A 13,667-nucleotide genomic window follows, 5' to 3' on the forward strand; every position below is an offset into this window, starting at 1 on the left:
TTAGCTATCCGGACAGGCAAAATGGGGGTTTAATCTGCGTGCGTATAGGCATGTGTATCCTTGCTGACGCGGTCCTGGGAGGCTGTATTAGGTTAGGTGTGGAGTAGGCACGCCTGGCTACACAGCTCCTGCCTCTGGCCACCCGGCTGGGGGCAGAAGTTGCCCCCGGGCACGACGGGCAGGTGTTGTGCCGGAGCAGGAATTCAGTTGTGGTAGCTGTATGTTGGCTTTCCCCCCTTTTTTGTCAGCTTCCCTGCATTTCCGATGCTTGTTCCCCGCAGAGGTGGTCCAGCTCGGTGGCAGGCCAGCTGCTGTGCTGTTCTCGCCTGCGGGCAGGGACGGGGCAGGAGGGGACGCCTGACGGGGCGCAGGCGCTTCGCCGCAGCCCGTGTCGCCTGGGGCCTCACAGAAGGGTTTTCCTTGTAGGGCCTCTGCAAGTATGTTGGAGATGGGCCCTGAGCCTTTGGCGCGGATTTAGCTTTTCCGTAGCAGAGCCTGTAGTAATGCTAGTCATTGATCCAGAGACGTGCAGCCTGGGATTTTTCAGGGGGTACATAAACTATCCTTTCGCACAAACTAAGCAAGAGGTGTTTTGCTAATGACCTCGTTAGTTTAAATAAAGTGGCTGTATTGAAATGGTATGGGCTTCCTCCTCGCTTTCCCGTGCCCATAAGCTGCTCTGCTTGTTGCTGTGTCTCGGTAATGTCTGTGTTTTCTGTTGAGAAGTTCCCAAACTCTGCTGGCTCCCTAGGAGCATTAGCTAATCGATGCTTTTGGGCTGAGATTCCCCTTGGTAAAGCGTGGTGGTATTTCACGGTGCATTCTTGCAGGGAGTTACTAGTGAAGATACAGTCATGAAAAAGGGCTTCTCTCTGCTACTGGCTTGAGCAGAAGCATTTGCCTGAGCGAAGCAGCGATGAAGACCTGTTGCTGGAGACTGTGTGCAGTGCAGTGATGCTGAAGCCTAGCCTGTGGCTTGGGATATTCAGGATGGTGGTTGGGACACTGCAGGGAAGGGTGGCAATATTGAAAACGGACATCCAGGCTACGTCATCCACCCTGGGAACAGCATTTAGGTGTGGTGGAGAAGCCCTGCTGAGCACGAAACCAGCCTCTGCGTGTGTGCGTGCGCAGTGCACTGTGGCTATGTCCCACAGCAATAAGAGGTGTGACCATAGGAAACGTTGGTGAACCCTTGTGAGCATTGGTTTAGCTCGTGGGTATGACGGTAGCAAAAATGCGACGGCAGGGTTTTCAGTGTGAAGTGGTGGAGACCGTTGGACTAGATGAGATCCCTTCCAACCTGAATTTTCTTATGATTCTCTGAAACTGTGGATATATATTTGTGGTTTTAGCCTGCACTGAAGTCTGTTTGTAGTGATACTGCAGTTAGGTAGATTATAGTGGAAGTGTTGCTTAGACTTTAAGCCTACCTTCATTTACTGTGTAAGCGTATCCAAAGCCAGAAACTCGTGGCTTATTTTATTTTTTTTTCTGATCCAGTAGATACCTCCTGTTTCCTTCTGGAGAAGTAAGAAAACAGAGACTTTATAAATCCACTTAGCTAATCACATCTGTGCCTCAAATTCCACCTACTTGAGGTGCAGAGGCTTGCCTTATGCTCCAGCACAGCGCTCTCACGTACTGCGTACTCACCCTGCCCCTTCTTCATTTGCCAGTAGTTCTTTACGTTTGTGCCTTTTATTTTTTTCCTAATGTGTTTCTGTCTTCTTTTTCCACTATGACCTTTGCTTTCCCTCTTCCTCTGATACCGTGCTGTGCTCCTGCCCTAGCACCTCTTAGCCAGTGCAGCTGCGATGAGTAAAGTAAAGGCAGGCCGCTTCGCGCACAGTAATCGCCCCAGGCAAAGCGCTTCAGATGCGGGAGGCTGGCGGCACTGCTCGCACTCTGCGCTCCTCGGCGGCGGCTGCCAGCAGGCGCCTGACTGGGACCATGTGAGAAAGGTAGTACTAGCTCAGCACTGAGCGACTTCCAAAATGTGCAGCTCTCTGTTTCAGAAGTATTAAGTTGCTAGAGTTTGCCAAGATCTTCTAAATAATCCAGCTTTGAAGGAGCGTTTTGGCTGAAACCTTTATGATGCAGAGCAATGAAATCATTTGGGATCATTTAAGCCAGTGCAGTATTATTTGGTCTCTGCCATTACAAAACCTTTGTTGGGTTGGAAGAACTGTAGAAGGCTTCTGACCTTTAGAGTTTTCATTGTACATGTAATTTTTCATTTCTACTGCTCAGAGCAATAAAAGAGTTTTTAGAAAATGTACATGGTTTTTGTGTTTTCCAAGCTTCTAAATATCTTTTCCCTCTGGGTTGTGCCACTTGTCCATAAAATTATTTTTTCTGCTGGGTACGCAAAACTTTGAATTGGAAGTACTTTTTTGATTACTTTAAGAAAGCATAGGGAAGATCGACTTTGTAACAGAAATCTGATTGAAACCTTGCCAGCCATAATGCTATTGAATACCACTTTTCAGCTTGCATTTTCTTAGGAAACTGTGAAATAAATGGGCATCTATAACTCTCTCTCAAATATGCTGGCTAGTTTAACTGGCAGCTTGCAGATCTCTCCTCACTTTTATCCTGCGAAAGAGGGACAGCCACGTCGGTGTAGCTATAGCCTTGTGGCCGCAGCCGGTAAGGACATGAAGGCAGGCGGGAGTTTGCGCCTGCAGGCAGCTCTGCTGGTTGCATGGGGGTGACGCGCTGTCGCAGTATTTTGTCTGCCTTTAACATGTCACAGGGTCGGGACCTGTGCCAGAAAAAATGGACCGCTTGAACCGATTTGACATCTGGTCTTGAAGGGGTTTGATCTTTTGTAAATTGTGTGTGTGTGTGTACATGTGTATATACACACACATATATACATACATGCATATATATGTACACACACACACACACACACACACACACACACATATATATATATATATAAAAAGCTCCAGAAGAGCTGTATTTGTGTGGGAGAGGCTGTGTATGGTGAGAAGCAGGGAAAACTCTCTCACTGGCATTTGGGCATGTGCTGCAGTTTGGTTCAACCTCTGTTAATGTGACAATTTGTACTGGTTTCCGTGGAAGTTCACGGTAGGCTGTACCTCCTACAGGTCTTCAGCCAAAACATCAGCAAATATATAAGGTCAACACAGCCTCTATGTATTTTGGAGATAAATGTTCATTTCTGTGCTCTTACGAATTATACTTGTAAATCTACTGCAGTTTGACTCAAGCTGCATCCTAAGTGATGTGGTTTCACAGTTAATGGTTGTACCCCTAGGTAAATTTGGCTGCTTAGATAATCTGCTGTATGCAGATGGAGAGGGTATTATGAGCAAGAAGACATATGACTTTAAAACAAGATTTGTACTGGAAGCCCCGAGTGTGATGCTACTCTGACAGCCCTGGGAGGCTGCGTATATAGCAGCCTTAATGACGGCTCTGGTGTCGATGTTAGGCGACCTGGTGCTGACCGAGGGCTCCTTTTTCACACGCTCCCAGTCACACCCCCCAGAAAACTGTCCCGTCAGTAAAGGAACACAGTCAAAATTACCACAGGATCTAACCGTCTTTTAGTTTGGCTCTGCTATGGTTCACTTACCTATTGGCACAGTACTGTGAAAAAACATTAAAAAATCATTTCTTTGACAATCTTAAGTTCTCTGTTTTGACCATTGTGTTTAAAAGCGGAGGTTGCCATGGATCCTTGCGGACGAGCTCAAGCTCAGTGAGCTCGCTCAGTTTGGCCGCTAATAAGATGCAGCAGAACTACCATGCTTTGGAAATGCGATGCACCACCCTCAGTGCAGCTGGAGACTGGGTTTGGACGTGATCCCCTCGTGGAAAGCATTTTACAGTTCAAGAAGATGACAAACAGATTGTGATTTTTGTATGGGAACCCTTTTATAAAACCTGAAAGAAACTCATTATGGTAACAGGATGACTAAAAAGATCTCTGGACTCATAAATCAGAAATTACTCATTTGTACATCTGCACCTTTTTCCTATGCTGCCCACTTAAGTTTTATATATAACCTGGGGGATGGCAGTGAAACGCACTGCGCACATTAACCTCATCTGTGCAGAAGAAAGACCTGCAGTTGTAAGAGGGCTGTGATCATTGCAGCAGTGCTAAACGAAAGGCGCGTAGGCAGACCACACAGCAGTGTTCAGGTAGCTTTTGAGGAGTGAACGCACCGCAGCGGCCTGCTTGCAGCCATTTGTTTCTGGGATACAAACAAGTCATCTTTTCTGACATCTCCGAAAATCTTACGTGCTGGCAGGCAGACGTCTGAAGGGCAGGGGATGCTCCTCACGTTGGAATCACTCCAGCCTGCTCTGTATGGATGCAGACCTCCAGGTCCATGTGCGCTTGTGTATGTGGTGCACGCACCTGCGTGCGCGGGATGGATGCAAGAACAGCTGAGAAGAAAGATTGCTTTTTAACTGTGAGGGCAAGCTGGCAGTAAAAATCATGCAGCATACTTCAGACTGAGATGGACAGGCGGCACAAAGTGGGTTTACTGTTGTTATTTTCTGGTGTGATCCAAACTCGCCATCTTTTCTGCTGTGTTTTTGTCCCCCCCCCCGTGGTCCTTTTCAGGCCTCCTTTCCATTCTCTCTCTGTTTCACTGTTTTGCTGTACCTCTTCGGCGGGCTGGACCCCCAGTCGTGCCCCTGCATTAGCAGGTCCGCGAGCCTTTTTCTCGCAGTCAGCGTGTGGCTTGCTCCCTGTCCCCCTTCTGATGGCAGGTCCTTCTTTGTGCTGTATCTGTGCGGCCTGTCAGAGGGCTACACTATGGCTTCTTCTGGGCATAGTGTGTTTTCTCCAGGCAAAATCTTCATTTCAGAATTGTGGACTGAGTTGTTGCATCCATAAATTGTATTTATTTTGATAAATGATTTATTTATTCAGCTACCAGTTTTGTGGTTGTATTGAACACAGGAACAAGGAAAATGCTCAAGAGGGAGTTTTATTTAGGATGCTTTTATAACCCTGTTTTACAGTATCAGAAGTTTGCGGCAGTGGAAGGTTTTGAATCCCTCTCCTGATGGGGAGCCCATTTCCTCTGGGCGCCTCATGGAGGACTGCCAGAATAACTGGGAAAACCTGCCTTTTATACCCGCAGTCTGTTAATTTGCTATTTCACAGCAATCTGTGCTACTTTTTCAGGTTACAGAGTTCTTAACTGATTTACTTAAATTTTGTCAAGAGGGGAAGGTCTCTCCCGCAGTGGCAGCAGATCAGTGCAACTTTAGGGTGTGGGGCAATTGCTGTCACGTCTCAAGTTCATCTGGTGTCTTTTTCTAAAAAGTCGTATCCCACAAGCGTCTCTGGCAGAAGAGGCCCCATGAAACAGCAGTTCTCCATACAGGATGGAAACTGTTCCACGAGAGTCAACAGCTAATATTTTATTTTTCCTAATAGTGAAGATAACTAATAATGGCCTAAGGAGAATGTGGGGTATGTGACAAGAATTAGGTTATTATGTATTTAACCACAGAATTTACTTTCTTTGGCTTTGACAGTTGTGATTAGCTTGAAAATTTTATAGAGCTGCTAAAGACAGATGATGCAACATGCTGCATATGGGCATTACTCTGTAAATCTGTCATCTTCAGACTTTCAGGGCTCTGACAAGGTTGCGCGGGTGCTGAGCAAGGTTTGCATGGACCCGGTTTTGTGGTAAAAGTCTGTTGAAGACAAATGTTATGAATAAATTTAAATGACGGCCGGTGTCTGGACTAGTGTGGACTACCGTCTGGACTGATGCAGTCTAAAGGCTGCAAGAGATATAGAGCAGCAGCAGCAGCAGGTGTTAAGTTTCTTTTATGACCTATTGTATGAAGTTGTATTGAGCTAAACTTAAACTTGTTGCTTCTGGCAGTGATATGTGGTCAAAATGTGTTTGATTAGCCAGGTTGTATTATATCTTGGCCTCTCCAGATCAACCAGACGCTGTGGAGAACAGTTACCTTCCATTAATGAATCCATAAAATAATGCTGAAACCTGAAAAAGTTAAGATACTATTTTGGCTCTTTTTATGTATTTTACAAGTTGGAGAGGAAAATCCAGTGAAGCTGATTTTGTTTTGGGGGCTTTCAGTACTGCATTTTTTTTTTTTCAAATTCTGCAGGAAAAAGAAAAATATTTTTAAAAGTAACACTTTTCATTAGCTTCTCTAGACTATGCAAATAATTTTAGAGCCCTTACAAACTTTTTATAAAAGTTTGCTTTTACAGAATCTTAACTTTTGGCCCAACATGAAGTTGTAGGAGTCGGCGTGCTTTTCTGTCGAGAGAAAGTCATGAAGCATAATATGTCCATGCTGCAGTAACTAATACTGCTTTTCAGCTATTTCACACAGCTGTATTTTGTTAAGTGTGCAGTGAAGGCTCTACACTTGGGCACATCTCAACCGCCCTGCTCACGGCACCTCTCCACCTCCTTGCTTTCCCAGAAGGCGGGGAGTTGTACCAGAGGTTTCCGAAGCTGCTCGCGAGTCTGATTTTGGCATAACAACTAGTTTCGGGGAGAGTTGTAATTTGGATACTTGATTCTGGGATGAAATTAAATATTTCACCTACGTGTTTATGATTAAAGAGGTTTCTGTAATCTTCGGAAGTCGTGGGTTATTTGTGAATTATGAGAATAGATTTGTTTTTTGTTGTGCAAAATGGCAATAGGTGCATAAGTCAGAAGAATTCATTGTTTTCTTTAGAGTGCAGCGTGTGCATTAATGCGGCTTCATTTTTATGTATAAATTAGTGGATTTAATAAAAACTTGTGTTGATGTCTGTACCTTCAGCAAAAATCAGATGAAATAATTTTAATGCTTAAAAAAGGCTTTGCAGCAATTATCCTAAAGATTTTATGTTCTCAGTATTTTCCCTATCAGGGTTTCTTCAGTCCTGTCCTTAAAAAAGCAGAAATGAACCAAGAAAGTATTCATTTGAATTGCAAAAAACTTTTTTCCCCCCAAACAAACAAAAAGCCAAATAAGCAACAACCTCCCTCTGAATTTCAAGGGACCCTTCCACTACAAAATATATAGTCACTTAAAACTTTAGTTCTGGTAAGTTAAAAGGTCATGCTTTTTTTAATAGTTCAGTTTTAAATAGAAAAAGTGATATGCCTCATTAAGGCAAGTAGGTAGCTAAAGCTTGTATCCGAGATGATGGATACCAGTGTTGGCCATTAGACTTTCCGCAGTAAGCTTTGGTACCAATGTAGCTATACACAACTGGATATGTGTGGATATATGGGTGAAGTAGTGATTACCATTGCTCATGAACCCGTCAAAGAAAGAAATCAAAAAATACAAAGTCCATGGTTTAATACTTGGAGTGAACAGAGTATATCTGTCAGTTCCTCTAGTCAGGCGTTCAGCATGGTGAGATTTCTGTATAGTGCCACAGGCATTTTCAAATATAAAATGTTCTTTACTAATACTAATTCTCAAAGTAATTTCTGGGATGTAAACAGGAGGATGAATAAATTCCAGACCAGTTCATTTTGGAAACAGTGATAGTCTCAACACCAGATGAGTCATATCCTTCGTTCTGACACCTGACGGACACATAACCGGTACCAGCTTGCGACATCCTGGTTGTTCCTTCTTTAGCTGCTGTAACTCTTTGGCAAAAGTGTGGTCTTTATACCCTGAGAAGGTGAGAAGCAAAACACTGTTTCTCGTTTTGGATGCCTGCATCCTGATGATCTTGCTTCCTGTTATGGAAGCATAGTTGCTCTTAAAAATCCCTGTTTAGTGGAACTGTGGATGAAAGCACAGTATTGCACAGAAAAATATTGCTTATTTGGGCTTGCTTCTAATTCTTCTTCTTTAAGTAAAAGAGATTGGAAATCCAGGTTTCTCTGGAAGTAATGGCCATCCAGAGCAGAATGGAAAGCTGAGAATTCAGGGAAATTGAATCTCTTGTGTTCTGCTGTTACCAAAATGCTTGGGCTTGTTTTTAGCAGAAATCAGATCGAGTTGTATTGACCATCCCAGCTATGCCTATGGGACAGAGCTGCAGGGAATTGGTGTATTTTTTCCATGAATGATGAGGGGAAGAATCGCTTGCCAAGCTGCAAGCAGTCCAAAGTGTCCATTTTACCTGATGTATGGGACTTTAAGATGTTTTTAAATAGTTAAATTTTCAGAGGGAGATGGTCTAAAAATGGTTGAAACAAACTAGGATGTTTTGTGAGGTTTAGGACACTATGTGCATTGCTTCTCTTTCTTCTTGTTCTCCAGAAAAGTGAAGTTCCGACATGGTGTTTAGATTTTATTTGAGCCTCAAATATCTAAGTCATGTAGATGATACGTGCTTGGTGGACTTCTCTGTGGTAGTTGGTATTGTTTCTTGTATTGCAGTATTCCTAGTCCTGCGTAGCTAGTGGTTGAAAAATCTAAACTTTGAGGTACATTGTCATAGATACTCACATTAAAGCTAGGCTGAAATGCAGTGTATATGCGACTTGCTGGTTCAGGTGGTTTAACCACTTAAAGCCTTAACTTGATGTAAACAATCAAGGAAGGGAAAATAAAAAAAGGAAAAAAACAACCAACTCTTTCAGGTTTAGGTGGAGGCCAGTTTGGCTTATCTTTATTGCTGGAAACAAGCCACAGCTTTGATCTAAGCTAGTGGACTTGATTTGTAATTGGAAAAATCAATTCTGACTTTGTGTTGAGATGAGGAATTTCTGTGTACTAAGTTCACTGACCTACATGCTATGTGGTGTGACCCTGCAGCTTTGCAATAAATATGGCAGTTCAGTTGATTCAAATACACCCCACTTTCATGTTCTTAATCTATGTAATTCCATTTCTCATGTCTTTGCTGGCCTCATCTACTTTCTTCAGGTCTTTTGATTTGTTTATTCTAGCCACTTGTTGGAAGCGTAATCTAAACCAGGTTGCACTCTTCAGTTGGGAACTGCTAAAACACCTAGTGAGATCCCGTAACGACATGGTCCTAGACGGTCCTAAGTACAGTCCTAGTACAGATTTGGTCCTACTACAGATTCGTATCCCTAAGTGCTGACAGTTTAACTATACAGAATTGCAAGTCCCTGATGCTGTTTCGTAAAGGTGGATAAATACTCACTTAAGGAAATTTACTTGAAGAATTCCCACATACTATAGGCAGTTGGCTGTGCTGTAAGTACTCCTGTAAGGAATTTCTTGTTTTTTGAATTGCTTATATGTAAAAGGCACATGCAAAAGTAACTTGCGCTTAGTGTTGCCAGTTATACAACATCTACTGAATTTGTATTAAGCATTTTCTTTGCTGAACTATGGGGTCAGAAGTCTAGAGGTGGAAAGCTTGCTATCTTTGCTGCCAGCTAAAGCTCACGCTTTATCTGGTTTTAGGTTTGAAGCAGTAGGCTTCACTCTGTCACGTGCTGAAATACTGCAGTGTTTTTGAAAATTTACTTTGTCTTTTTGTTCCCAGTCAAACTGCAGCTTCAAGCAGAAGAAAGAGGAGTGGTGTCAATCAAAGGTGTAAGTGCAAATCGCTTTCTTGCTATGAAGGAAGATGGCAGATTGCTGGCATTGGTAAGCAGCATTTTTAATGTGTCTATGTATCTTTGTTGATTAGGTCCTCTGATCCCTCTGTATTTAGTAACCTCTCCTGCTGCAGGAGTTTTTTGACTATTGTATGCTTGTGATTTATCAGGGAAAAAAGAGCTTTGCAACGCTTTTATCAATGAATTAAACCATGAACTAGGAAAAGATGGAGATGTCTGCCCTCACCTACAAGCAGCAGAGTAAGCTGCAGAATTTAATTAGAATGGCCCTGTCTGAGAGAGAAAAATCGTAGTGATTATGTATAGAGGGAATGATAAGAACAAGGGGAGAAAAAAGTTGCTCCTTTTTTTCCCCAGAGTAGCTTTTTCCTCTTCCACTAATTTTCACGTAAAGCAGTTGTAAAGACCTGTCTTAAAATAGAAGGTAGAGCCAATTTTTAAAAATTTTATTTGATTTTTATGCCTTACTAGTCTGTATATAGTCCTCTTCATAGGGAGTCAGTTTTTTTGGTCATGTATACCTGCAAACTAGAAAACTGGTAAGAAAAACATTTTGAAAATGTGTTTATAGAACTAAAAATATGCAAATTAAAACTAGTCTAATGCGACTAGTTTTAGTCTAAATTCTGTGCCTTTTTATTGGTGTCAGCTTTATTTTTAACTGTGTTTTAAAGCTAATACGCTTAGCAGAAGCTAAACAAAGTCTTCTAAGTCAGATTTAAAAATTTTTTTAGAGCTGCACTTGTGTTTGTTTTACTTACAAGGTGTAGGCACTGTAAATATCTTATCCATATTCTCATCTTTCAATGCAGACAAGCTTTTAACATTTGTCACCAGTGAAGTACCACTGGAGCGCATCCTACTAGAATTTTAATTCTAAAGTAACCCTGACGCTTCATAACTGGAACATCGCCGTGTTTGGATTCAGTGGAAGTCTTGGCTGACAGCACTCACAAGGTGGTCATAATAAAGAAATCAAGTCCTTATTCCAGCTGAGCTGCAGTTAATGAAATTACTCAGTGAAGGGCCAGAGAAATTAATTCTGATTCTCCTTGTATCAGTCCCTCCCCACGTAAAAGCAGTCCGAAAGCAACCAAAACACTTGAAAGACTTTGTGAGCAGGGATGCCTGTGTGCTCCTCAGCCGTTCAGCACCTTCTCTTTCTCTAGGGGAGCCAGTTGGGTTTGCAGCTGTGAGTATCTGTTACAGAACCTGTATCAAGTTACAGTGTTATTTACTTGGATATCGCGTGACAGCTCAGTTGAAGAAAATGTGACAAACAGCCTGCTGTGCTATTCTTGAATTAAGGCTAGTTGGGAATTTCCTGTGGTTTTGGTGGGCTGACGTTCTGCTTCCTATTCAAATTGCCCTCCTTACCTTCAGCGGCAGTGTCCCCTCATGGTCGGAACAGGACACTGAGGCATCTCCGCCCTCGTGCCCTGTAGTGGTTTTTGGTTGTGTCCATCACGTAGAATGTTTCTGTTGCAGTGATAGGCAGCTCTTTCATCTTTTAGTTCTCGTAGGATGATATGCTTGGGACAGTATTTGCCATTAATCTGGAGTTACTCTCTCAACATCTGTTTAAGTTGGGTCATTTTGTGCTTCCTGTTTGAGCTTATAAAACAAGTTTTTGTTTCTGAAGATGGGTATTACTTCAGTCATGTTTATTGCAAACACCACTTCCTACAGCTCTTCATTTTTGCTATTAATAGGTGCTCGTGAAAACTGCCTACTCCAAGAAGAATTTGTTCTTTTAATTTCACGTCTAATGAATACTTTGGCAATTTCATGATCGCCTTCTGAAGCATAAGCGATTTTTTTCCATGAGGATTTCTGTAATATGGCTTCCAACAGCTTGTGGCCAATTTTGTCTCTACTGTTTTCTGCCTATAAACGCGTTCCTGAAACTGTTCACAATTGCCAGCATTTCTCTTTCATTTTGAGCAGTGTTGTGTTTCAGGGAGAGCTTTGTAAGAGCATATTTGTAAAATCTTCACAGTGAAATGATCTCCTCAGTGCACATGAATTTGTATCTGCTGAAACCTTTGCTTATTTCTGTTAAAACATTATGAAACTTTAATTTCTAAACACTTTTTTAGTTCTCAAACCCACTAGTCATTCAAGTACTATTCTGTGCTTTTCCATCAGTAATTTTGAGTAGCACACTTTTCAATTAAGAGAACATTTTAAAGGCAAATGTGTTCCTGGAATGAACTATCTTAAAAATTATGAAGCCTTCATAAATTTCTGTGGTGAAACCACCAGCTATGATCACTTCTCCCGCCCCCCCCCCCCCCGCTCTGGTTACATTCCTTTTCTCCAGTATATCAGCTCAAGCTGATCTTTTTCCCTGCTCAATTTTATGTTCCTGTGCCTTGGCACATTGCAGATTTATCACATAATCACCAATACGCTGAACTTTGAGGATCCGTTGTTTTGGGATAATGAGATTCTTAATAATAACCTCTTTGGTATTGCACAGCTGCACACTAGCTTAACCATCAATTTACACAGCTTATTCTTTGTTCCAGATATATTTGGCACTTTCAGTATTTCAGAATTTGTTATCTGTACTTGCATGTTGCTTCATCATGTGAGCCAGGTTTCTGCTCACAGGCTGAAACAGTGTTTTCCCATTTTAATACCTAGCAATCAATTATAAGTATGTGTAGGCTTGCTGTTGTTACTTAAACACTAACATCTGTTTTGTTTTCTCTTTTATTACTTTTGGGTCATGTATCAGTTTGCTTTGTACTCTTGTTTTATAAATATGTTAACATCTTCAAAAATGCCTTTACAAGTAATTATCCAGCCTTCTTTCTCTTCTAATTGGATGTTTCTGTAATTACTTTGTTGAGATGTTTTTGTGGCTTGTTCTGAGTTAGATTTCGTAGAACGATTTATTGCATAGCCAGTGCACCACTCCTTACTTTGGTGACTTGCATTGTGCTGCAGGGGATTGCTTTCTTCTCTAGAAACTAAGCAATTTTGTGTTTTCTGTTTGCTAACAGATTCATTTTTTGTGGAGAAGAGGGAATTTTCACCTGTTCAGTCACTGGAGGAAATGGCAGGTTATCAGTGCAGCTAGTCAGAACTTTACGTTGGAAAATGCTGTTTAGACTAAAAATAGTTTTGCAGAAATGCATCTATTCCATCAGATTTTTAATGGAATAACTGAAACATTTCATTTTTGTTATGGCTACCACGTTTCATTTTGACTTTTCATTTTCATTTAAATGACGATAATAAAATGCTTTCACCTTATTGAATTAAACATTTTAGAATATTTCATTTTATAAAGAAATTTCTCAGCATTTTCCATGGGAGGAAGAATTGTATTTTTGACAATCCTTACACTTCACAACAAGTAATTTGTCATTTAAGCACCTCACCTGTCATTATGTATGGCACATTTATGTGGTTTCGCTGTGATCAGACAGGTTTAATCAGACTGAAGGACTTGTTACTTTGAGGGAAATTTCTTTCTTTTGATATTATGGGTTAAAATTGTGATACAAGAGTATCTATGATATTAATCTTCATTTCCTGGCCCTGCCATAGTTATAAAGGGGTAAAAATGATAACATTTCTAGGGTCATTATCCATCCACTCTGGTAGGTACTGTTACAGGTTAACCTTCCAGTTTTATTTTTTAGTGTGAGCAAACTTTACAAAGAACTTAAATTGCTTTAGAAATTTTAATTCCTAATCTGAGTCAAAAATGTCAAAACTTGTTAATTGACTAGTATGTGATATTAAGGCAGATGGAGTTTGCAGTGCAGATGAATCAGTGGGTGGCTTTTGGCTGCGCAAATAAGGGAGGAAGAATTTTGTCTCAGGAAGTTACTGCCTCTTTCTGTCAATTACTGTGTAGTGGGTGAATCACGACTGTGATTTCGGCAGCAGTTACGGGTTTGGCTACTGTAAGCGGTGGCACACAGCAGACTGCTGCACGAGCTCAGCCACAGCCGGCATTGCTAATGTGCAAAGCTCCTGCTTTCACTGTTTGTTTTCACTTAGTTGCTCAGACTTCTCTTGGACAGAGCTCTTGCTTGGTAGTAGACAAAATATTTACTTGGAAGAGGCCAAGCTCTGCCGGCTGCGTTGAAGCCGAGCAGCCCC

General features: G+C 41.7%; 1 protein-coding gene across 1 annotated transcript in view; it reads left to right on the forward strand.

Annotated features, from left to right (window-relative positions):
• FGF2 (fibroblast growth factor 2) overlaps positions 1-13,667 on the forward strand; it is a 37,303-nt gene that overhangs the window by 15,281 nt on the left and 8,355 nt on the right. Inside the window, exon 2 of the mRNA XM_026122489.2 lies at positions 9,470-9,573. Coding sequence (XP_025978274.2) covers positions 9,470-9,573 — 104 coding nt within the window. The remainder of the gene's footprint in view (positions 1-9,469; positions 9,574-13,667) is intronic.

This window comes from Dromaius novaehollandiae, chromosome 4, assembly GCF_036370855.1.
Source record: "Dromaius novaehollandiae isolate bDroNov1 chromosome 4, bDroNov1.hap1, whole genome shotgun sequence".
In the NCBI taxonomy this organism is placed as follows: Eukaryota; Metazoa; Chordata; class Aves; order Casuariiformes; family Dromaiidae; genus Dromaius; species Dromaius novaehollandiae.